General features: G+C 39.1%; 1 protein-coding gene and 1 pseudogene across 2 annotated transcripts; both read left to right on the top strand.

Annotated features, from left to right (window-relative positions):
- The first annotated feature begins 4,984 nt into the window (after window positions 1-4,984).
- Window positions 4,985-16,203, top strand: LOC143554698 (DNA (cytosine-5)-methyltransferase CMT3-like; annotated as a pseudogene).
- Window positions 16,204-20,135: 3,932 nt separating this feature from the next.
- Window positions 20,136-25,001, top strand: LOC143554703 (floral homeotic protein APETALA 2-like). Of its 2 annotated transcripts, none has more exons than XM_077044396.1 (11): window positions 20,136-20,378; window positions 20,521-20,961; window positions 21,219-21,244; window positions 21,321-21,351; window positions 21,455-21,542; window positions 21,750-21,895; window positions 22,182-22,226; window positions 22,322-22,413; window positions 22,504-22,661; window positions 22,783-22,992; window positions 24,595-25,001. In XM_077044396.1, exons 2-11 carry the CDS (start codon window positions 20,531-20,533, stop codon window positions 24,733-24,735), a joined length of 1,368 nt encoding a protein of 455 aa, XP_076900511.1. In that variant the 5' UTR covers window positions 20,136-20,378; window positions 20,521-20,530; the 3' UTR covers window positions 24,736-25,001. The 2 variants fall into 2 exon arrangements, with proteins under 2 accessions (XP_076900511.1, XP_076900512.1); XM_077044397.1 differs by having other exon boundaries at window positions 22,507-22,661.
- Window positions 25,002-26,908: the final 1,907 nt, after the last annotated feature.

Genomic DNA, 26,908 nt, shown 5'->3' on the forward strand with positions numbered 1-26,908 from the left:
AAGTAAGCCTATTTAATTTTTTTTAATTGTTTAAACTAACAAAATACTCGTTTTTAATTAAGACCCAAAATTTTTTTTGCCTTCGGCCCAAAATTATTATTTTTTTGCCTTTTCGGAGCCGGGCCTGCTTTAAATTTAATTCATTAGCAACGCAAATGTTCAAACGTAGCATGACATCTCGTAGGTCTCCCAAAACTGGATCTAGCATAAACGAACAGATTTGCTCTTGATAAACGATCGAGATGGTTATGTGAAACCAAACGATCGAACAAATAATAAAAAAAGATAAGATGGAGTATAAACAATATCGTAATCGGTACAAAATATTAGTATATTCAAAGCACACTGATCTCACCCAAGGTGAGCTCCAGTGGGTGCGTGATTTACACTACAAAACACACACATAAAAATGAACAATAATGCTCTATTTATAGCTAAACACATTCCTTCTGGAAGCCTTCTCCCGTTGAAGATGTAAACGTGCATCGAAGCTCTCTTCTAGGATATGGATTTCTAGCCAACTTTAAATGATAGATTGACCACATATATACTCATAGTTTCCACCGCTTGATATCGTAAGTCACACTTAGACCTTACAATCGCCCCCTTGACTTATGATATCAAAACTTTGTTTAACCATGCCACACATCTTCATGAATCACCCGATAAACCAAAATCTCCGCATTTCTATTCACCCCCTCAACGTAAGACCCTCATTTTTTTAATCTTGGAAGTAGTTCTTGCTTCTTTATACATTCTCTCGGATCTTTAGCGGCATAGGCTTGAGATGAGCTTGAATATCCACAAATAAAACTTGAATTACCGGCGTTATCAATCAAATGATAAAACCTATTAATTTCATGAATCAAATTGTTCAAATTATCACCTTAAAAATAAGTATCCACGATACTCATAAAGCACGGATCCAATTCTCGGAAGTCTTGAAAATAATATAGTAATTATACGCTTTGAACTCGATCAATTAATGGTGAAAACTTGATCAATTTTGACTTTTTTTTTTCAATCTGATCACCAATCTTAACAAATACCAGAAAAATACCCCATGTCCGAACACACATCAGGCTCGTATCCAAATCTGTCCCAAAACTGATTTAGACATGCAGTTTCTCAAAACGCCAATTTTGCCCTCCGTTGCCAAACATAAACATGCTAGGAGCCCCTTTTTTTGACCAGTTTTAGTTGCACAAATACTGACACTGTTCACAAAGAATCCCGAAACAAACAATACAAGCTCCATGTTTTAAAAAGAAATTCTTGTGTTTAGAAGGAGTTAATCTCTTTAGAGGGAGCAAATCCCTAAAAAGTTGTGAAAATGAGTTTTTCTTGCAAATATAGAACATGATATTACATCCATTGGATTAATTGCATGTGAATAAAAGTACACATGAAAATATAGTACTGATCTTTAACGCGTGTTGACTCGCGTCTCAATTTAAAGGTATGTTAAGCTGTGAAAATTATAAAAAATCACACCATTCACGTTGTGGCGTAACATGTTAAATGTCTTTGTGGGTTTAAGTTGATTCAAAGTCAATAGAAATTGAAAGCTACAGTCTTGTCATACTCAAGCTCTTCGTATACTTGATTAGACGCAATTTTATCATTTAGACTTAAAGTTTTATATAATTTACTATAAAACGATTACAATAAAGTGGCAGGCAAACGGGCAACAAGCTGCGCCGCAACCCCCTTTTGAACAGCAAAGCCAATCCTGCTAAAAACGAAGCTTTGGGACCTAGAAGCTGAAGAGGTTCCGTGTACGACGCGCTGAACCCTACTCAAAAATTTCACAGCCTCTGGAGCCAGAAAACCAAATGTATCAAAGGCAAATGGTAGAAAGACATGTTGATTATCTAAACAAGCTTTCTCGTGTTTAACAACTTTGCCCGATTCAGCCTTCAACGCAGCCTGACTCACAACAAACCCACGGTCCCTGAGCCCAACAAGAGGAGACACTCCTGTAAGATCCACACAGGCGTGTTTCCCCCCTGCCCACCCGAACACAAGAATATCAGCTGGTCGTAAAGTAGACCTCCCTTCAATAGGATCCGTGAGAAAGTTAACAGGGGCCTCCTTTTTAGCAGAAATCCCTGCCCGTTTAAGAACATCACACAGAACATCCCTAACCAGATCATGTCTGTATTTAAAGCCAGGCAATTCTTTGCAATGCACCGCATGGTCACCAAAAGAATCCAAACAGACCTTACGACAAATTGGGCAAGGTTCATCCGTCGGGAACATAGGGATCATTAACCGGTACTTAAGGATAGCCCGATACTCCAAACCCGACATACGTTGGCCTAATCCTTCAATGGGGATGGCCGTTAGAAAATCCTGAGCCCGAGGAGCCCGAAGGCATTCAAACACCGCCTTTTGGCGAGGGGATAGATCAAACTTCACTTCTAAACTCTTGACGATTCCACTAAATAAGGCACTCGCCACAACATGTTGGGCTTTAGGGGGGGCGGTGTCCTTATTAGAGAACCCGCTAAGATCAAAATCTGGAAGTGAAGTACGTAAACGATCCTTCGCACACCCATAATCAGAGTCCAACCCATAAATATCACAACCCCGAAGAATATGGTCTTGCAAACACCACGACTGTGCTCTCGAAGCCACAAAAGCATATGTAGATACATCCTCGGCCGAACAGAGACCCAACCCCCCATAACGGATCGGAAGTGATGCCAACCTCCATTGGAGATCCCCAAAGAACGGACCTCCACAAACCACGATGTCCTCAATCGCCCTTCGAAGACCATTGTCAAATATAGAAACAGCTTCCCCCACATACATAGGTTGGCATGTTCTCAAACCGAACAAAAGCTTGGCGACTCCCATACATGAGCGAAGCAAAAGAAGCTCGCATTGAGGATCCCGAAGTCTTGGGAGACAGCTCATCAGTTCCACAGCGCTAGATGCCCTTTTCATAGCCAAACTGCTGATAAACCCCGCATCCTGGCTTACAGCACCACCAAGGAGTTTCACGCCAAGCACCGGCCTTCCAATCCCGCAAGGGAACAACCCCTCCTGTGCCTTCACCCCATTGCATGTTGGCCAAAATAACTCTGTTTTCTTAACGTTTAATTCAAGACCCAAACGAGGCCCCTCAGACCTGATAATATCTAATGCTTTGGCTACCTCTCTAGTATCCCCGATAATCGTGCCATCATCCAAGTACCAAGCATGAAAGAGAAGCTTGCACCGATCTCTGATTTGGTGAACAAGTGGGTGCAAAGCTAAGGCAAAAAGGAGAGGCCCAAGAGGGTCCCCCTGTTGAACCCCAGTGGTGGATTTAATGAAAGTATCACCCACATATAACCTAGCCGACTGCCCATATAAAAAATCCACCCAAAGAGAAATGGAAGGACATCGACTCCGAACCTCATGTAGAAGGGTCGTCTTATCTACTAAGTTGAAGGCATTGGAGAAATCAACAGTAAGCATAGCCAAGGATCATCCGAATGAAACTGATTTAGAAACCTGTTCGCGCTATAAAGCACGGCCTCTGCCCCACTGGGGACTCCCACCCCAAATTGAAAGTCACCGAGGTATTTAACCATCTCCTTCCCGACACCCCTCATAGCCACCTTAGAGACCAACCGCCTCCAAATGGCCCCAACGGCAATAGGTCTAATCCCATTGTCCGGTTTAAGCAAAGGCGTAAGTGGGGCAGACGCAACAAACTCTGCCAACACCTTAGGACACCTTCCCCCCAAAAATAAATTAACCACCGCAGAGATAGCCTTGAGCAAACCATCCGCAATCGGAGACCCCTCTCCGCACAACGCATCTAAAATGTGTTGGGCTCGCAAACCGTCCCGCCCACACGAAGTCCCTTTAGGGAAAGACTTAATGCACCCAAGCACACTATCAACGTCCACGACAAGGGGAGACTCAGAAAGCAAGGAAGCAGGCATAATCGGAGGTGCCATGATGGGATGCTTAGACAACAAAGCGTTCAAAGTATCCTTACCGAAAGGTGCAACCCCTGAAGAGCATAATACCTTGACCGCAGCAGTGAAATGCCCGTCCGCAGCTTTTCGCAAACATTGTTTAACATTGGCGCCCAACCCGGCGTTGTCAGACTCGGGTACAAACGCATCACCACCCGGGGCATCTCCCAGGGGTTGGTTAAAAAGCGATATAAGGAGCTCAAAGAAACCGTCACGGTCACCCCAAGCGGATAGCGACCGTTGAATAATTCGGCATTGCTCAGACTTTTTATTGCCAGACCTGCGTTGCTGACGATTAGAAGGTCTGAAAACTCGTAAGGTGCAACGTGGTAACAACAACAGTTTCACCCACGCCTCAACAGACTCTGGCATAGCCGCCACCTTACCCAGAGCACCCACTAAGGCTTGGGAAAAAGCCATACGACAACTATGAGGAATGTTTTTAACAGTCGTAATAAGAAGAGTGAAGACACGCTCAAGAAGAGCTACATCCACCTCCACCCTTCCCACCGCGACAACTTCCCTCCCAACATGTGGCTTCGCAATCCCCACTAAATATTCCTCCACATCTCCCGTGACACACTTGTACCAGACCGACCCGTCATCATGATGGCACCCCCGACGGAGAGCATGTGACTCCATACACGCTCCACATATCCATCTACGCGAGACCTTTAAAGCCTCACCAACCGAAATAAACAAATCCAAATTTGTCGAGATCGCCTCCCGTAAGGTCTCTTTCTTGTCATCCGATGACAAATGAAGCCGCTTAATATGTGCGGCTAATCGAACCCCCTTGGACCCCGGTAATCCATCCGGGCAACAGTGGAAGCCTCTAAACGGACACGGCCAAACAACCTCCTCAATAGCCCCGGTCATACCACCCCCGACCCACAAAACACCCCGGTAGCCAAGTACCACACCAAGAAAAATAATAATAAAACAAAACTCGAGTTGAGTTAGATGTATTTTATGTTTGCAAAAAAAAAATGAAAAATAAATAGAAAATGAAAAACAGGCAAGCAAATAAAGTCAGAGGTGAAATGAGAAATGAGTTAGCAAAGAGCCAAAGGAGTAGGAAAGGCTTTGCCGGTCCTTTTCTATAATCGGTATTGGAGATTCTCTGAATGTTGTAAAGGATGAAAAAGTAATTGCAGAGGATAATGGTGAAAATGATGAGGATGATCTTGGTGAAGAAGTATCAATTAAGCAGCGTGGGCTGCATCTTAAGATTCGTTGGTAAAACTATGGTCATGAAGAAGACACTTGAGAGCCTATAAATGGCTCGAGTTATTGTCAGGAGAAGATAAAACAATTTATGGTGGATGGTTTCCGATCAAAGATTTTACCGTTACTTGGGGATGTGGATGTTGTCTGTGGTGGACCCCCCCATCAAGGTATAAGTGGATTCAACCTCTTTAGGAATAAAGATGATTCATTAGGCGATGAGAAAAACATGCAGCTTGTAGTTTACATGGACATTGTTGAGTATTAAAATCCAAGATTTGCATTGATGGAAAATGTTGTAGATATAAATTAGTTTGCTAAAGGGTTTTGTAACATCACGTAAATATCGGGCCAAAAATGTCAAGTTTTCAAAGTCAAGGGACCAGATTTGTCAAAATCCAAACTCCAGGGACTAAAATGAAAAATCTGTTTTCTTGACCTCTCGCGCTACGCGACAGGCCAAGAGAGACACCCATCGCGTACCGCGATGGGGTGTCTGACAGATAATGACACGTGTGCCACGTGGCACACGGTGGCAACGTCTGCCGCCTCGTGTCACCACGTGGCAACACGTGTCACCACGTGCCTCCACGTGGCGCGGCACCTGCCACGTGTCGCCACGTGACAGGCCTACCCTGTGACTCAACAAGCCTACATCGCGCTACGCGATGGGCTTGCCAAGGAACCCATCGCGTAGCGCGATGGGGGTCCAAAAACGGCTCTATAAATAGAAGCCACGGGTTCTTCACTTCCTCACATCAAATCACACACTTTACTCTCTCTCTAACTTCTCTCACTACCTCGAAGTTCGTGCCATCGATCCACCTCGTTTTGCGTAACCAATTCCTCGTAATTCGTGCTATAACTCAATAATCGTGCGACCTCCCGGTAATGTTGAGCAAGGAAATGGTATTGGAGTGACGTCCCGACAAGATACCTCGTAAAGCTTGTCGACGTAGAAGAGTGTCTCGATTTGCGTGCCGAAATGAAGTGTTGATCAAGTAAAGCATTGAAAAGCAAGCGGCGTCGAAGTGCTGCCCAAGTATCTAGGGTATTGCTAAGCCAAGCAAGGTAGGCATAATGCCCGACCAAAATAATAATAAAATATTATAAGCGCTTAATACCCTAAGTCGAAGTTATTCTCGATAAACAAGGAAAGATATAACAAAGAAAATAAAGAAAAGGAAGATAATATATATATATATATACATATAATATATATATATATATGAATATATATATAAGTATATAAGATTATATATACATATATATATATATATATATATATGAATATATATATAAGTATATAAGATTATTCTTTGTTATGAAATATATTATTTAAGTGTAATGAGTATACTTAAATAATAAAGAAAGGAATACGTTTCTTAAAGAAGAAGAAACGTCGAGTTTTATAAATAAACTAAAGGTTTATTAATATTACTTTTCAACTAAAGGTTTTAAAGTAAAAGGAGATTATGAACTAAAGGTTCATCGAGATAAATAAGACTAAAGGTCTTAAGCCGGATCGTGTATCCGACTAACAAAAGTTATACTCGTACTATAGGTGCGAGATAGCAAGAGAAAGACTCACGGACTGTGTTGGAAGCCGATCCCATTGAAAAGGTGAATACGCCCCACCTTTACAAACTTGTTTTCAAACAAACAAACGTTTTATGTGTAAAACTTTACATGAGGCTACGTGTCTCTAAAAACATTGTAAATAAAAGTATAAACCTAGCCCTCAGGCTATGGTATACGTTTGTCTGGATCCTTACATATGTGGTATGCGGTGGGCACATCACACCACGCCTGTTCACGACCTCCAGCCACGATGGGCCGAACCAAAGTATGTTCGAGTGAGAATGACCTTGTGTATATTTATGGTGCCTAAGTACGTCGAAACGCTGCGGTGTTTTGCTGAGGTGACCTAGTGTAGAGACTCGAGTTTATAATGATTATTTAACTTGATTATTCCTAAGCCAAGATGGGCCGAGGCTTACGTGGTCTCGAGGGGTAATTAAGTAAAGAAAATATTTTTAGCGTCAACATATTCACCAGCATTCGTTGCTGACGTATTTTTATAACATTTTGCAGGTAATCAAGAATAGAGATTTAGAAGACGGAAAAGCTCAAGAATCCGATGGCTCGGATAATTTTGTTTAAATATTAAAATATGTTGGTTTTGTAAAACATATAAACAAGTAAATACTAAACGAGACTTTCGACTCGTCTCTTTTGTTGTAAATATTTATAATATAAATCCACATGTTTTTATAAGTCTTCCGCATTAACCCGCAACTCTGATTTATTTATAAATATGGTACCAACTATTGATCACACGCCTAGGCCTAGAATGAGGGTGTGACAAGTTGGTATCAGAGCCATCGATCTTAGCGAATTGGGTATCATAAAACAATACCCAAGCTTCGATCAAAGCATAGGAAATAAATACTTGTTTATTTGAATAGGGATAAGATTGGTTGGTAACCTTTTCTTTCCCTCTCCTCAATCTAAACTACATATCAAGATGTCTTACGAAAAGTTAATGGAATACTATGATAATGAAGCAAGAAGGGCAAGGAAGTATTACAAATTCCCACAAGGCATCATGAGCAAAGATTACTTTGAATCATTCTTCAACTCCAATGAAGAACATAACCAAAACCCCAATCCAAGTCCAATTTACCATCTAGATAACACTCCACATCAAGTGTACCAAGCACCAAGACATTCCAGCTGTCATCCAACAAGTTTACCGATGTATCAACCATCCGAGGTCCCGACATATCATCCAACCAAATTCCCGACTTATCAACCAACCAAAATTCCACCATATTACCCATCCGGAGGATCAACACACTTACCCCCAAATCCCCATCCTTCGTATGCTTTCCTCACCAATATACCAATCAAGGAGGAACCCAAGTCTCCTTCATCCAACTAGATGCAATGCCACTCCGATCAACGAAGGTGGCATACCGGAACTTCAACTATGGATTCCGCTGATTCTCGCATCAACAAGGGCAATCTCACAAGCACAAGATGAGAGTAACAATGCCTTGTGAGAAGATCCACATGCCGGAAATGAACGAAGATGAATCAGAAGAGGAACCAGAAGAGGAACCAGAAGAAGAAACTGACCCCGAGGAAGAATATCCGGACAATCCAAATGAGGTAACCACACCGGAGGAAGAACAACACTCAAACCCAAGCTATGACTCTGTGGACCCATACATGAAATTTCTCCATGAACTCAAGGGTAAGGCGTCATCAAGCTTCCCACCATACCAAGGTGAGATTCCATCCATTGAAGAACAGGCCAATGAGATACGCAAGCAAAATGAAGCAGTCGATGCATTCTTCAATAATTCCTCCGATGAGACTGCAACTCCATACCCTGATCCCAAAAACCACTATGACATTGTGATGATGGGTTACCGCGACCCACCTTCAAGATATGGGTATCCGACTGACATGCCTCAGTCCCAGGAGGAGCATTTGGACCGAGCCTTGCACGAAACTGACGACCTTAGGAAGAAGATTGCTATGGATGAGAAGAAAAAGAAGAAGATAGGAGACAAGCTTCTTCGCAAATGCAACAAATTGACAAAAGTTGTGAAGAAGTTCATGAGGGATTAAGAAGAATGATGGTGGCGTAAAAAGAATTTTATGTGTTAAATAGTTTGTATGATATGTGTGATATATGTATCATATGTAATAAATATAGGACCTTATATATCGCTTGAACGATATATAAGTATGTTGTAAAATAATATACATATCATTTATGATATGTATATGAATGTGAAATAAATAAATTTGTATATTAAGAAAAGAAATATGTTAAAATTTCAGATAAAAAGAATAAAAGATAAAAGAATGTCTCGACAAAGTGATAATCAAGAGGTTTCCCGAAAGGAAGCCGAAAGACGAGAAGCAAAAGGGAAAGGTCCCGAAAAAGAGGAACCAATCCCTGACAAATATATGAATCAAATCCAACAAATGATTAGAAAAGCTGTTCGAGAAGAATCTGAAAATAGATCCCGATCTAGACAAACAAAACATACTCAATCTGAAAATCCTTCCTGAAAATCTGTCTCTAAACCTCGTACTCGACCTTCACACGAGGAATAAAGTGAGCATGAGTCAAATGCCGATGGGGGCGTTAGAAAAGAATTTAAGAAACTTAAGATTGGTGGATGCTCGTTTAAAGACTTTAAGTATTATGGGCCAAAAGAATTACACGGCGACAAAGGAGCCATCACAACCGTAAGGTGGCTCGAAGAGATGGAGACGGTAGTGATCACGAGTAAATGTTCAAATGAAGAGAAGATTCAATACTCCGCCCTGATGTTCAAAGGCGAGGCACTAGAGTGGTGGAACACGCTGATGATGAGTAGAGGAAGAGAAGTAATGTATAGTTTGACCTGGAACGAGTTTAAAGAGCTGTTGATGTCGAAGTTCCGTCCGATGCACGAGACAGATCAAATTCAAACCAATTTTTTGACTCATAAGGTGGTTGGAACGAACCTTCATGAGTACAACACGAAATTCCACGAATACTGTCGTTTAGTTCCCCAGCTGGTTACCCCTGAATCCAGAAAAGTGACACTTTACATTTGGGGACTGCCACGAGAGATTCGTGACATGGTGAGGTCACACTTTCCACAAACCGCTGACTCTGCGATGGAGTTGGCTGGATACTTGATGGGTGGAATGATCCGCAATAAGGAGGAGGACAAGAAAGTTGTGGCAACACAAGACTCCAAGAAAGAAGGGAATACCCGTTTCAAGGGTAAGAGAGTTGACCAACGAAGGTCTGGATTCAACTCCGGCATCCCACAATGCAAGATCTGTAAGAAGTATCATCGAGGTAGATGCCTTCTAACTCCACGACTTTGTGAATCATGTCACAAATCCGACCACGCTACGGCCGATTGTTGGAAGAAGAAGATGACCTGCTATAATTGTAAAGAGATGGGACATCTTAGCTTAGAATGTCCCAAGAACAAACCCGCGGCTGGTGGTGCGGGTGGAAAAACGAGCCCAAAAAGGGCAATGCAAGAGTCTTCATCCTCGATACGAAGAAAGCGGCTGACACGCCGGAAACTATCACCGGTACGTTCTTTGTTAACAACGCTTATGCTAGAGTCTTGTTTGATTCGGGTGCCAACTTAAGTTTTATAGATTATAGCTTTTATAGTCTATTAAACGAACCTTTAATCAAACTCAATAAAACTCTAAGCGTCGAGACCGCTAGTGGCGAAACAATTAAAATCTCCGAAGCCTTAGAAAACGAAGAAATCTTATTAGCCGGTTATGTTTTGCCTATTCAATTGCTACCCATGACTCTTGCTGGTTTTGATATTGTATTGGGTATGGATTGGTTATCCGATAACCATGCACGTATCCTCTGCAATAGTAAGACCGTTGAACTTCAAGCCTCGTATAAACGAACTATTCGAATTGAAGGGGATAAAGACGCTGGCCGAGTTACCCTAATCTTCATGATAATGGCTAACCAATGTTTAAATCAAGGATGCTTAGCATTCATGGTCTATGTCACCGAAGAATCAAAATCCAAGGAAATAAAAAACGTTCCTGTTGTTTCCGATTATGCCAATGTATTTCCTGACGAACTTCCCGGCATTCCTCCCGATCGTGAAGTAGAGTTTAGAATCGATCTTATTCCTGGTACTGCTCCGATCGCTAAAGCTTCATATCGCCTCGCGCCAACCGAAATGAAAGAGTTGAAGAAACAATTGGACGAGCTTCTTGAGAAAGGTTTTATACGACCAAGTTCATCACCGTGGGCAGCGCCGATACTTTTCGTTAAGAAGAATGACGGATCCATGCGTATGTGTATCGACTACCGAGCTCTCAACAAAGTCACAATCAAGAATCATTATCCACTTCCTCGAATCGATGACCTTTTCGATCAACTTCAAGGTGCTAGCTATTTTTCAAAAATCGATCTTCGTTCCGGCTATCACCAACTCAAAGGTCAAACCCAAGATATCCCGAAAACCGCTTTTCGAACAAGGTATGGCCATTATGAGTTCACCGTTATGCCATTCGGACTTACTAATGCGCCAGCCGCATTCATGGACATGATGAACCGAATCTGTAAGCCTTACTTGGATAAATTTGTTATCGTCTTCATCGACGACATACTCATTTATTCTAAGTCTAAGGACGATCATGAAAATCATCTTCGAACCTTACTTGAAATTCTAAGGACCGAGAAGTTGTACGCCAAGTTCTCGAAATGCAAGTTCTGGTTACACGAGGTGCAATTTCTTGGTCATATTATCAACGTTAACGGTATTCAAGTGGACCCCGCTAAGAATGAAGCTATCTCAAAGTGGGAGATCCCAAAGTCGCCAACCAAGATCCGAAGTTTCTTAGGATTGGCCGGCTATTACCGTAAGTTTATCGAAAACGTTTCCCGAATCGTTGTCCCCCTAACTTCGTTAACTCGCAAGAATATTAAGTATGAATGGGGAACGAAACAACAAGAGGCGTTCGATATAATTAAACAAAAGCTCCTATATTGGCTTTGCCAGAAGGTACTGAAGACTTTGTTTTCTTTAGTGATGCGTCTCATTCCGGCTTGAGATGTGTACTAATGCAACGAAAGAAAGTAATCGCTTACGCCTCTCGTCAACTCAAGGTACACGAAAAGAACTACACAACTCACGATCTAGAGTTAGGCGCCATAATCTTTGCATTAAAGATATGGAGGCACTATCTCTATGGAGTAAGATTTATCATGTACACCGATTATAAAAGTTTGAAACACATCTTTGAGCAAAAAGAGCTTAACATGCGCCAACGACGCTGGATGGAAACTCTTAACGACTACGACTGTGAGATCATTTATCACGAAGGTAAAGCCAACGTTGTGGCCGACGCCTTAAGTCGTAAAGAGCATGAAAAGCCAAAAAGAGTCCGAGCGTTAAAGCTAGAACTTCAAATTGATCTTATGGACCAAATCAAATCTTCTCAAACTCAAGCGATCAATAAAACCAAGATCTCCGATGAAAAATGTAACGGCGCCATTGACTTGTTAGTCAAAGGTGACGATGGTATCCTTAGAATGGGAAACCGGATTTGGGTACCAATCATTGGAGACTTGTGTGAAAAGATTATGAACGAAGCCCATAAAACCAAGTACATGATGCATCCCGGTAGTGACAAAATGTATCAAAACCTTAAGTCGAACTACTGGTGGAATGGGATGAAAAAGGATATCGCTTCGCACGTTGCGAAATGTTTAACTTGTTTGAGAGTCAAGGCTGAACATCAAAAGCCTTCGGGACTGCTTCAGCAACCCGAAATTCCCATGTGGAAGTGGGAGTTAATAACCATGGATTTCATAACCAAACTCCCAAAAATGACTCGATAACATAATGCTATATGGGTGATTGTGGATCGTTTAACAAAATCCGCACACTTCATTCCTATCAACGAGTCATACTCAATGGATAAATTAGCGCGTATTTATGTGAACAACATCGTTGCTTTACATGGAGTACCGCTATCTATAATCTCTGATCGAGACAGTCGTTCTACGTCTCACTTTTGGAAAAGCTTCCAACAAGCGTTAGGTACAAAGTTAAACCTTAGCACCGCCTATCCTCCACAAACCGATGGGCAAAACGAAAGGACAATTCAAACGTTGGAAGATATGCTCCGCGCTTGTGTGATAGACTTAGGTGGAAGTTGGGACGACCACTTACCCCTAGTGGAATTCTCGTATAATAATAGCTATCACTCGAGCATTCAAGCCGCACCATTCGAGGCGTTATAAGGTCGAAAATGTAGAACGCCCGTGTGCTGGTCTGAAACTGGAGATAATCAATTATCTGGACCCGAGATAGTCCAATAAACCACCGACAAAGTTCTTCAAATCCGCGAACGACTTAAGACGGCATGTGATCTCCAAAAGAGTTACGCTGGTGTCCGTTGTAAGCTGTTAGAGTTTAGTGTCGGTGATAAAGTTATTTTAAAAGTTTCGCCATGGAAGGGCGTAGTCCGCTTCGGCAAGAAAGGCAAACTAAGTCCTCGATTCGTTGGACCCTTCGAGGTACTCGAACGAATTGGTACTGTCGCATACCGTTTGCGACTACCTGAGGAAATGCAAGAGATACACGATATTCCATGTTTCGAATCTACGGAAATGTTTAGCCGATGAATCTCTTTCAATGCCACTAAAAGATGTAGAAATTAACGAGAACTTAAAATCCATTGAAAGACCAATTCAAATTGAAGATTCAAAACCGAATAAACTTAAAAGACGAACATTGAAAATCGTGAAAGTAAGATGGGACTCACGAAGAGGGCCTGAGTATACTTGGGAACTCGAGTCCGAAATGAGAAAGAAATATCCCCACTTGTTCTCGTAAGCAATCTCGAGGACGAGATTTATTTCAAGGTGGGGAGGATGTAACATCACGTAAATATCGGGCCAAAAATGTCAAGTTTCTAAAGTCAATGGACCAGATTTGCCAAAATCCAAACTCCAGGGACTAAAATGAAAAATCTGTTTTCTTGACCTCCCGCGCTACGCGACAGGCCAAGAAAGACACTTATCGCGTACCGCGATGGGGTGTCTGACAGATAATGACACGTGTGCCACGTGGCACACGGTGGCAACGTCTTCCGCCACGTGGCAACACGTCTGCCACGTGCCTCCACGTGGTGCGGCGCCTGCCACGTGACAGGCCTACCCTGTGACTCAACAAGCCTACATCGCGCTACGCGATGGGCTTGCCAAGGAACCTATCGCGTAGCGCGATGAGGTCCAAAAATAGCTCTATAAATAGAAGCCACGGGTTCTTCACTTCCCTCACACCAAATCACACACTTTACTCTCTCTCTAACTTCTCTCACTACCTCGAAGTTCGTGCCATCGATCCACCTCGTTTTGCGTAACCAATTCCTCGTAATTCGTGCTATAACTCAATAATCGTGCCACCTCCCGGTAATGTTGAGCAAGGAAATGGTATTGGAGTGACGTCCCGACAAGATACCTCGTAAAGCGTGTCGTGTCTCTGACTAACAAAAGTTATACTTGTATTATATGTGCGAGATAGCAAGATAAAGACTCACGGACGGTGTTGGAAGCCGATCCCATTGAAAAGGTGAATACGCCCCACCTTTACAAACTTGTTTTCAAACAAACAAACGTGTTATGTGTGAAACTTTACATGAGGCTACGTGTCTCGAAAAACATTGTAAATAAGAGTATAAACCTAGCCCTCAGGCTGTGGTATACGTTGGTCTGGATCCTTACATATGTGGTATGCGGTGGGCACATCGCACCACGCCTGGTTGTTTTGCTGTGGTTAATCTTGGTAACTAGCCGTTATACCTGCCAATAATATCAAGATAATAAAGGAAAATCGTTAATAAGTAATAAGTACTGAGGATCACTGATCCTGACAGGATCTGCAATTTGTTCTAAGGATAATTGATCCAGATTATATGCCAGGATAACATATCCACAGTGTCAAATTTTCGTGCACTAAAATTGGTCACAACCTCCAGACACGATGGGCCGAACCAAAGTATGTTCGAGTGAGAATGACCTTGTGTATATTTATGGTACCTAAGTACGTCGAAACGTTGCGGTGTTTTGCTGAGATGACCTAGTGTAGAGACTCGAGTTTATAATGATTATTTAACTTGATTATTCCTAAGCCAAGATGGGCCGAGGCTTACGTGGTCTCGAGGGGTAATTAAGTAAAGAAAATATTTTTAGCGTCAACATATTCACCAGCATTCGTTGCTGACGTATTTTTATAACATTTTGCAGGTAATCAAGAATAGAGCTTGAGAAGACGAAAAAGCTCAAGAATCCGATGGCTCGGATAATTTTTTTTAAATATTAAAATATGTTGGTTTTGTAAAACATATAAACAAGTAAATACTAAACGAGACTTTCGTCTCGTCTCTTTTGTTGTAAATATTTATAATATAAATCCACATGTTTTTATAAGTCTTCCGCATTAACCCGCAACTCTGATTTATTTATAAATATGGTACCAACTATTGATCACACGCCTAGGCCTAGAATAGGGGTGTGACAAGTTTTTCTATAGATATGCTTTGAGTCTCCTTGTGTCATTGTACTATCAAACACGTATAAGCTTAATGACAACAGGTTCTTATGGGCTCCCACAATATAGGATGAGATTGTTTATGTGGGCTGCCACGCCTAATTAGAAACTACCCCGGTATCCATTACCTACACATAATGTGGTTACAAGGGGGAACGTTTCATTTAGAATTTGAGTCAAATGATGTTATTCACAATGATGTCAAGGGTGCTGAGTTGGAAAAATAATTGTTTTTTGGTGATGCAATTTCCGATGGAATTCCTTACGAAGATGCACCCAAGACAGAATTCCAGAAGTTTATAACACTAAAGAAGGAAAATATGCTAGGATTTTCGGGTGTGGATTCTTCAGAACATCTTTTGTAAGATCATCGTCCGTTAAAGTTAAATGATGATGATTACCAGCGTGTCTGCCAAGTTCCCGAGGAAAAGGGTGCAGATTTTAGTGATTTGAAAGGAGTTCGTGGACATAATGATAATCATATTGAATGGGACCCTGATTGAGAAAGTATACATACCTTCAAGAAAGCTATTGGTTCCAGACTATGCCATGACTTTTATTGAGGGACGATCATCGAAACCATTTGGACGTCTATGGTGGGATAAAATCGTACATACAGTTGAAACCAGAACCACACAATCAAGCAATTCTCCATCGTATTCAAAATCAAGTCTTAAATTCGTGAGAATCCAAGGCTTCAAGGGTTTCCTGACTGCTATAACCTTCTTGGCCCCATTAAAGAAAGATATATACAAGTTGGAAATGTAGTGGTTGTTACTATTGCTCGGGCATTGGGTTACTCACTAGCCATGTCATGCAAAGGTATCGCTGCCGAAGGGCCAGTTTTCGTTTTGCCAAAGAAGTTTCTTAGTTAAGAAGTCGTTGCATTCCCTCAACAACTCTCAACATGATTTATACATTATTTATGATATGAGTCAATGCATTATGTACCAGGTTAATTATATTTCATGACATGTAAAGCTATTTGTAGCTTTTAACCCGATTGCAATATGGGTCGTTTAAGTTAAAAAGTTCTTTAAAAAAGATAAGCTTGAAATGTTAGCGGGTTAATTTTTACAAAGTTCATGGGTTAATTAAAAAATACTTGAAACCAAGAGTGTGTTTTGAAAAACTCGAATTTTCTTTGACCCTAGAGCAGAGGATCAACAGAAGCATCTTATTTTTTTAGTTACGTGTAGTTGATCATAAGAATGTCAGATCAAGTTTGCTGGTTTGAAGAGAATGAAGTTGTAGATGTTGAAGCGCACAAAATAAAACAAGAGTGCAATGAGTTGGTGGATGAACCTAAGGATGATTTGATTGTGTCTGAAGATCATTCTAGTTACAAAGTTAAAGAAATGGTTGGCACAAAATCGTCCGCAAAAGAAAATTAGATGTTGATCCTCTCACATCTAATGTTCCCAATCTTACAGTTGCCAAACCAAACCAGAAACCGAGAAAGAAGATGAGGTCGAAAATAATTGGTCCATCAAGTAAAGAAAATAAAGAATCATCCGAGTCATGAAATTTTGGATCCATTGAATTTTGAAACACCTTCAGAATTCGAGATTGACGGATGATAAAAGAAAGATAATGAAAGAAGATCAAGTCTCGCTTCTTGCAAAGAACAGAAAATCAGCAGCTGAACAGGATGCCTTGTAAAAATCACAAAGTTCTAATCTCAATTTGAAGTTTGACAACCTGTTTTCCAACAAAACTAGAGTTCAAAGATTAGGAATCGGATAAACTAGACACAAAAATTGGTGAAGCTGTGATAACATGCGGTGAAGTGATCTTCAAGAAATTTTGGGTTGATTCAGCTCAACAAAGGGGATTTAATGAAGTTGTATCAAAATCCACTGCCTTTTTAAGAGTTAATTCTCTGGCAAGTTTCGGAAAAACCATCACAGCCTTCAATGTCTTCATTACTAAAGGTTTTAGAAATTATTTGTTCATTGAAAGCGGGTTGTTCAGACATTTGGACCAAGACAACTATTTCACTTCATTGCATAAAGAAGAAGTCAATAATTTGCTATTACACAAGTCTAGAGAGAGATTGCAGGGCCAATATTAATGTTAGACTTGCATATGTATTTTAGATCAACTTGTAATCGCTTATTATGTCGCTTAGCACGTTAAACTCTTGTAAGCCAATGAGGAAAAACCATTGGGCATTTTTCTTGTTATCAAATACTATTGGGCCTAGGGGTATATAAGGTAAGGCATACACCCTAGGACACCAACCCGTTGTCATTCATTCTTATCCATACACTCTCTCCCTACACACTTCCTTTCACACACTTAATAGAGACTTCAAGATCCATAGAAACAATAATAGATTCGAGTGTACAAGTTGGAATTCGCGGTCCTTGTGTATGGATTAATCCGAACACTAAATTTCTAGATGTATTTCGTGGAGATACACATCTCGTACAATCAAGTACATAATCTATAACATAGTTATAGACGTACATGCTAGAAAATATTTCCCATAACATACATAAAATTAACTTGATGTACATGCAAAAAGCCTGAATTTCTAAGTGATATCTAGCTTTCGTAAACATTAAAGTAAAATGGGGTCATTCACATAAATTTAAATTTCACCATGCTGGCAAATTTCATATGCAATAGTGGTAATGTGTTGTTGAAGTAGGTAGATTTTGAAAGTACATACCAAAATGTTACATTTAATTATATTTGGTTGTATAGGTGACTAAAATTTCGTCACACGTCTTCTGGAATGTGTCGTCAATTAATATTGAAATTTGTGGTATTGGAACTAAATCTTTTCATTTGGTTGTTAGGTTGGTTAATTATTTTTAGTTGTAACATTCGATTTTGCTATATTGGAACACAATACGGTGTGTATTTTTGTTGTAAAGGTTGTATTTGTATAATATTTTCTTGGATTATAACTCGCTCATAGGTATTTATCACCATTTCCATTCTGATAAATAGTAAGATAGTTTGGGTGTAAAATCCGAGGTCTAGAGTTCATTTTTCACAAATTCAACATTTAGTTGTTCAAAATAATAATAATAATAATAATAATAATAATAATAATAATAATAAAAAGCATAATGGTCTCAATAACTGAATAAATTATTGTTAGCAATATGTCGTAAAGAATCCATTGCTAAATGGTTCTAGAGACCGTTATAAATATTGTGATGCTATTTTTATCACTGAAATTCTCGCTTATAGTATTTGTTAATCAAAATCATCACAAAAAAATAATAAAAAATCAACAAAGTTATCTTGATAATAACCATTAGAAAACATAGTTTGTGATCGTTTTCACTCGCTTTTAACCCTTTTTAAGTAGTGATGTTTATGTGTACTCACAATTTTGTTAATAATCAATTCCACTATGTTTTACCAGATTCGATAGGCAAGCAACAACCACTTGTCTTTTATCCCAGTTCGCTCCTTTGTGTGAGGGACTTATTGGCGTGAAGATGACACTCTTGGTGAACTCTCATTGTGTAAAAGGGTTACTCCCACAACTAATTTATAACATATTTTGCTCATAAGACTATCTCGTATACAATTAAGTGTGCCAAACTTCATTATGTATCACGGTTAGTGCCACATGCATCACACTTCATCCCCCTTCACACCATTTTCACTTTATTAATGAAATGCAACACCCCTTCCCTCCAACGATAAATTTCAAATGAAATAATTAATTCAAAATTTTAAACCATTGTAAACACCATTCTCCACAACCCTTTACACACATTTTACAAATAGTTTACACATAGTTTATACACATTTCTTCCAACAAACCACAAGAGCATGTAACAACCCAATCTTATTCCCCAATCAAGTAGTAGGAAGACGGCAAAGGCGTGGAACTTGCAAGAATTGGTGGTGTTGGCAAAGTTGGGTACATGTTTATGAAGACTAAAAGGCAGAAAATAACAAAGACCACGTGGTTTTTGGAAACGAGTGTATGAGTATCTTGTGCAAGAAAGTGAAGGAAGGAATTGTACTATATGTTAGGATTATAGCACACAAAAACTCAACACAAACACGAAAGCAATAAATGAACACGAGGATTTATTGTGGTTCGGTGTAAACTGACCTACGTCCACGGGTGACAACTACATTTTCTTTATTGATTGGCAACGACTACAAATACATAGAAATCATATATATATATAGATTAATCTATGGTTCGCATATTATTATAAATAAGAAATCTAAACTAGACTGGGTTTAGGTCTGGCCGCCCGCACCCGTCTACTCTTTTGATCGACTTCAAATAATAAACCGGCCAAAGAAGGCCTACGAATTCAACACTATATATACCAAATGACTTCGAAGAAGAAGACTATGTTAAAAGAAATTAACATTAGCAATCGTATTGATATAGATATGCTATAACTGAATGTGGGAACCGAAGCATTGAATTTGAGAAAAGAATTCACTGTTTTGTTATTAATGATATGCATTTTCTATTTAGTAGTTATATTGTCATATCACATATGACCGTTTGGTTTGATTTTTAAATATATGAGCAATTAAATAAGCCCTTTTTAATAGGCAGCAAAATTTCTTTTTTTCACAAGCAGCGTTTTACTGTATGGAGATCGATCTCCACGAGCGGCAAAATTGAATAGGGTACGATGTTTGTCATTGAAACCGCTATACCCATGGCCTAAAAGGTTTGCGTTAGCAAATGATACCTCTTCGGTGTATGCATAAGTCAAAACACGTTTTCCATGCTCTTTTTCTCATTCGACCATTCATAAAAACTAAAATTTGATAGGATAAGTTTCATATTCATTAATTTTATTTTGCGTCGGTAGATATTTGTTTCCTTGCTTTTTTTAATTACCAGGTGTGTATATACCCAAATATAAAAATCAACTCATTTCCCAATATCAACAATATACTAGTACCCCACTTCACCTTTTTTTATTTTAATTTTTCGATTTGATTAACGTCGGATAGCTGTGAAAGAGAGATCTCAACTCCCTCAAAACAACAATAAATACACACAATGCTAGTGTGTGTTTTGTGTGTGTGAACCAAAGTATCGGTAAGAGCCATAACCTATAAACATCCACCTTATGTATAGATATATATACATACATCATATACATATATATATATATATTTATATCTGATCATCAAATGTAGAGAGACTGATATATATAGTTTTATTGATTTTGAATATATAGGCAAATAATAATGTGGGATCTTAACGGGACACCCGATCGACAAGAGGAAGCTGAAGAATATTATAACAATAACAAGGGTAAACAAGTCGAAGCATCAGCATCAAACTCCAGCTCATCCGTCATGGTTACTGATCTAGAAAACCAGAATTCCGACGAACATGACAATTCCGACGAGGTTGGTTGTCGGAATCCTCCGGTGACTCATCAGTTCTTTCCGGTGGCTGACTCTGAAGTAGCCGGAGTGATGACGGATTCTTTGCCTACTGCTAACTGGGTTGATGCCAAATTCTCCCAACACTCATCGGACCCTCCATATAGTAATTACACTGGATTGGCCGGAAAAGTCAACAAGAAGAGCCGCCGTGGACCCCGGTCTAGAAGCTCTCAGTACCGTGGTGTTACCTTTTACCGGCGAACCGGCCGATGGGAATCCCACATATGGTAATTGGTTGATTTTTATTCATTTTATTATTGTTATATTATTATTATTATTATTATTATTATTATTATTATTGTTTTTTCTAGCTTCTTCTATTCCCAAAGTGTCGTCGTCATCATTATTTTACGACCACAATAATACACAATTTTTTATTATTATATAAAAACAATATTATTTTATTATTGGCTTTTATTTTATTTATTATTTATTTTTTGGAATAATATTTGTGCCTAAACTGAATCATATATGTTTTGTTCAGGGATTGTGGGAAGCAGGTTTACCTTGGTATGTTACATTTTGTACCTTAACATTTTATTTATTTACGTGTTAGATTTATTAATTTTATTAACCGTACCAACAGGTGGATTTGACACAGCAATTGCAGCTGCACGGTGAGCATACAATAAACTTAACTTCTGTTAACTAAATTATTATCTTAAATGAAATAAAAACAAATTTGAATCTAAGGAGATCGACTTCTACGGGTATGTGCAGTGCTTATGATCGGGCAGCGATCAAGTTTCGGGGCGTGGAGGCGGACATAAACTTCAATCTCGAAGACTATGGAGATGACCTAAAACAGGTGTGTGTTTTTGTTTTTTGAGAAGGCAAGAGTATATTTTGTAAATCAGATCTCGCCTTATCTTTAACAGTGGTGTTGCAGCCTTATCTTGAAACACCTTTACATTTTTACATTTGTTGTTGTTTCTCAAGACAAAACAGAAATGTAATGGTAATTTTGTTTTTATTTATTTATTTTGGTGATATATATATTGGTTTGAAACATCAGATGAGCAATTTATCAAAGGAAGAGTTTGTGCATGTACTACGTAGACAAAGTACTGGTTTTCATCGAGGCAGTTCTAAATATCGTGGCGTTACTTTGCATAAATGTGGTCGATGGGAAGCTCGAATGGGTCAATTCTTAGGAAAAAAGTATGTATTTAATCTCTCATGAAAACACTAGCTACATAGTCATAGTAATACTTTTTAAAATAAAAATATTTTTATTATTATTATTATTATTATTATTATTATGTTTTTGAAAAAATAGAATTTTTTTTTTGTTATGATGTAAGTGGGGGTAACACTATCTGTCTAGTGTCTAGTTATCAAATTATCACAAGATAAAGAAACAAGACACTTTGGAACTATTGTTTTTGCCTTTTTGGGGTTGGTTCAATTAATTATGTCATGTGACAAATTTGGGTTCGTATAACAGGTATGTGTATTTGGGTCTTTTTGACACTGAAGTTGAAGCTGCCAGGTATATACTTGTTTTCTTGAGGGTACTTAACTGTCAAATCTTAATAGTCAAGGGTTTTAAATGAAAATATAATGTTTTTACAATTCACTTTTTAGGGCTTATGATAAAGCTGCAATTAAATGCAATGGAAAGGAAGCTGTTACAAATTTTGATTCCAAGATTTATGAAAATGAACTCAACTCCCCTGGTAACATATTTATATACTCTATACATACATAAATGCGCATATATATACATGTATAAATATAATATTATTGATTCTTTACTTTCATGTAAGAAGGATCTAACGACACATCATCGGATCATAATCTGGATTTGAGCTTAGGAGGAAGTTCAGGATCAAAGAGGCCACAAAATATAGAATTTGGAAACAATCGTCAAATGCAATCGAGTCACAAGTCTAACTCGATCCACTTTGGAACCAGTAGACCCACGGTATATATGTTCAACTTATGAATATAAACCAAAAAAGATACAATTATTATTTTTTGCTTAATTACTCATATTTTTTCCCATTACAACTAAAAGTGTATATATGATTTTAACTTCTGAAAAGGCTTCCGGTTGGTTTGATGAAGGGAGACGAGAAGCGTATGATGTAACCGCGACATTCCAGATTCTAAACCAGACGCACGTTGATCAATCTCGTGTTCCATCAATAATGGGTAACAATGAAGCACATGGATACGGGTATTTTTTGCGACCCGCTGTCCCGGCCATGCCTCATACGTTCAACCAGAATGCTATCAACTCAATGAGTCATCAAGTGAGTCACTCTATCTCTCTCTTATTCAATTGATTTGTTTCTCAATCATAGTCATAGTTAAGAGAAGTCAGGTTATATAATTCAGTAGTAATTATGAAGAAACACTAATCGACCCCGGGCAGATTATGGACAATCTGGGGTTAAATAGATGTTTCCCACGAGGGGTTAGATCCGGCGAAGATGGTTCTTCTGATAACCTGCAAAACAGACACCGTGAGCTCGTCACTGAGAAGGGGGTACCTCCTTGTGACCACCCTCCGGCGTGAGAATCAGACTAGATTGCTCTTGAATATAAGTGTATATTAAGAGAATGACTAGAGCAGATATCAGGTAATATATCAAGATATGAGATATGAGATAAGATGATACCATTCCAAGGTGTTGGAGTATTTATAGCCGAAGGTAGGTTTCCAAGCAGGTACAGCCGGCTGAATAGTGTTCCTGTTCTGCCAACTGTGGACTACGCACATGCCATGCTGGTGGTTGGTGGGTAGGCAGCGGCTGATAGTGACCAGGCCGGCTGTGTACTATTCCTGTTCCACCAACTGCAGGCTATGCACGCCCTCCGACAGGTTGGTGAGTAGGCAGCGGCTAATAGTGACATACAGTACAAGAGCGTGCTGCTCGTCATACTGTTGTCAGTGAGCTGTCGTATCTTTGGTCAGATCTTTTGTCCATACCTCGTCAGGTACAGTACAAAAGATCCTCCAGCATCGTACGGACTGGCTTATTTGGGCGGGAGTTTTCCCGGCTTTGTGCGGGAGTGTTCCCGGCTTGCTCACTCCTTCTTCAGGTGACATTACTGAATTATTTGAGAGTTAAGTGCCTTGTGCGTGTAGCCTTGCTGCGCAGGTAGCCTTCCCTGATGGCTTGTATCCGCAGCTGCGGGAACAGGCGGAGTACTTCACCATTGGGAGGCTTTTCCTGCGGGAACAGCTTGCGTACTGCGCGTAAGGACGTCACGTCTCTGAGTATGGTGGGTCCTGCGGGCCCAGTTGGTTTCTGCGCAGACATCCCTCTTCAAGGGGTTGCGAGTTTAGCCTTTGCGCAGACGTCCCTGTTGAAGGTGAGTCTTGCGGGTCCAACTGCGCAAACGTCCCTCTTTGAGGTGAGTCTGCGGGTCCAACTGGGCTCTGCTGGGACCTACCTCTTCAGTCCCACGGATGACGCCAATGAAGAAACACTAATCGACCCCGGGCAGATTATGGACAATCTGGGGGTTAAATAGATGTTTCCCACGAGGGGTTAGATCCGGCGAAGATGGTTCTTCTGATAACCTGCAAAACAGACACCGTGAGCTCGTCACTGAGAAGGGGGGGTACCTCCTTGTGACCACCCTCCAGCGTGAGAATCAGACTAGATTGCTCTTGAATATAAGTGTATATTAAGAGAATGACTAGAGCAGATATCAGGTAATATATCAAGATATGAGATATGAGATAAGATGATACCATTCCAAGGTGTTGGAGTATTTAAATGTTTCATTAAGGCCACTCAAACTTAATTTAATGAAGATAACAAAAATTAATGAATATTTGAAGTTTTATAAATTTGAAGTGAATATGAATAACCATATATATATTAATATGGCGGGAAGTGCAGATGCAGTTTAGTAACAGCAGCGTGTACGGTGGAGGAAGTGATCAATCATCTCTACAGCAACACCACATGTATGCAAATAGTGGTGCAGCATCATCAGGATTCCCACACCAAAGATTGTTTCACATACGACAGCCGCCCTAACAAGTAACAACATAAATATATCTCACACCAACCGCTACCAAGTACAGTACGTTCAACAAATGATGTTTTCAACTCGATCCAATGTGTTCTTTGACCATGAAAGACCGGTGTTTTGGGTTGACAAGTATAGCACACCCAATGATACCGTTGGCTGCTGACAGTTGACTTGCTGCTTATAAGCTATGGTTCTTGATGAGTTATGCATGTAAAACAAATTACAAGGAGCACCATTTCGATTTTTTTTTTCCTTTTTCATTTTTATTTGCGTCGATGGTTGTAAAAAAAACATTTCATGCGTTAATGGGTAGAAATTTATTTATTTTGTCAACGTGGTTGAAGACATGTATATATATAAATATAAATAATGTGTCGCAGTACATGTGTTGGTGTAATGTAAATTTTTTTTAGAAAGACGACTTTCTTCTTGTGTTCAGGTCACCACACTTTTTAAATTGAAGATTAGCGTTCACTTTGGTCAGATTATGTTGTCTTAACAGAGTTCGCACGCTGGCTTTAGAGTTTGGCTTGGCCGTTTCCACGGGAAGTCATACCGTTGGCTGCCACTTAACAATCGTTGTGCCGCCACAAAAGCAAAACTCTCTGGCATAACACACGGTGAGACGAAAACCCGCATGGCCAGGCTCGGGATTTGAACGGACAACCTCGCAAGACTTAGCTCAAATCCTTCATTGCTATAGTCCATAAAAATGACAAAAATAAAAATTGAACTTGAGTCTCTACTCAAGAACCCAATACTTATGGTGGATGGGTGTAATGTAAATAACTCGTTTCATATCCTTTTTGTTATATATATTTTTTAAACATTTTTTTTGTGTTATTTATATTTATGTTATCATGTTACCATAAAACTAATTAATGAAAGTCTATCGATACTCTTTTAGAAATATCACTGATAAATGAAATACAGAGTCATAGAATATATAAAATTTTGGTATATAGTACACTTAACTAAAAGTTCTCATCAAGCACATTTTTTATAATAACAAAAGCATCTTCAAAAATGTTTTTTATGTTTAACATTAACTACCTGGCCATCGTTACAAAACATACGATTAATGTTTAACTTTTAACCGTTAAGTATCCTTATTTTAAGTACAAAAATCTTTCATCACATGTCACATTGACGGTTAGAGATGACACACAAATATTCAAACTCGGTCAGAATATCCAAAATATTCGAGATTGTAAAAATGATATGTACGTATTCATATATGTGATCAAGTATAAGATTGATAAATATTTTTTGTTACATATTCATACACAAGTATAGTGTTAAATGATTAACCTAATTACCCGAAACCATAACCTATACCATATACCTAAAAATTAGTTATATTTTTCTTAAAACTGTTGCTAGTAATCACTACAAGCTAAAGTGAACTATCAGCGACGATGGCAATAGCAGCATGTCAGTTAATAGCGACGATAGTAACATTATTAGTATGCTAAAACGTGCTAATTTGATTACGTACACATGCTAAAAAATGTTAAGAAAAGGTGCTATAAAATGTGAATAGTTCGAAGCTTAGAGCATTCAGTGTAATTGGCAGCAAGCTCTCAAGTTAGAACAGTTGTTCCGCCTACTGATTTTTTCAAGCGTTGACTTAGTGTTATATGTGTCTAACATATCTCTATATTTCTAAAATAGAGAACAATTATAGAGAATCTTCAGTGGTTCTCTACATATAGAGATTTACTATATTATATAAAAAAATATACTTATAGAGGTCAATTTGAATGGACTAAGATCAAGAAATACACATTCTTTCTTTAATAGAGACGTAAAATATGTTTTAAAAGAGATGTTAAATACGAGTAACTAACTTATGTATATTATAGTTATAATTTTTATTTAGACTAGTCATTTGTAGCATTTATATCCCTTTTGCATTGTATTTTATTTAGCTTATGATCATGTTAAATTTATTTTTATTACAAACGATCTTTTATCATTAATAAAAACAACTATATTATTTCTCTTCTCGATAAAATCATGAAAATTACATTTTTTTCATCAACTCACACTCCTTAACTTTATTACTAAACTCACAACAGTCACAAGATTTTAACTCCCACCGTTTAAAGATAAAAATGCTTTATCTAAAATTTTAGTATCACCAAACCAACGAGTCTTAATTTGTAATTAACAAAT

The sequence above is a fragment of the Bidens hawaiensis genome, unplaced genomic scaffold (assembly GCF_021521415.1).
Source record: "Bidens hawaiensis isolate Kalapana, Puna unplaced genomic scaffold, B.hawaiensis_p1.1 tig00017795_1, whole genome shotgun sequence".
Lineage (NCBI taxonomy): Eukaryota > Viridiplantae > Streptophyta > Magnoliopsida > Asterales > Asteraceae > Bidens > Bidens hawaiensis.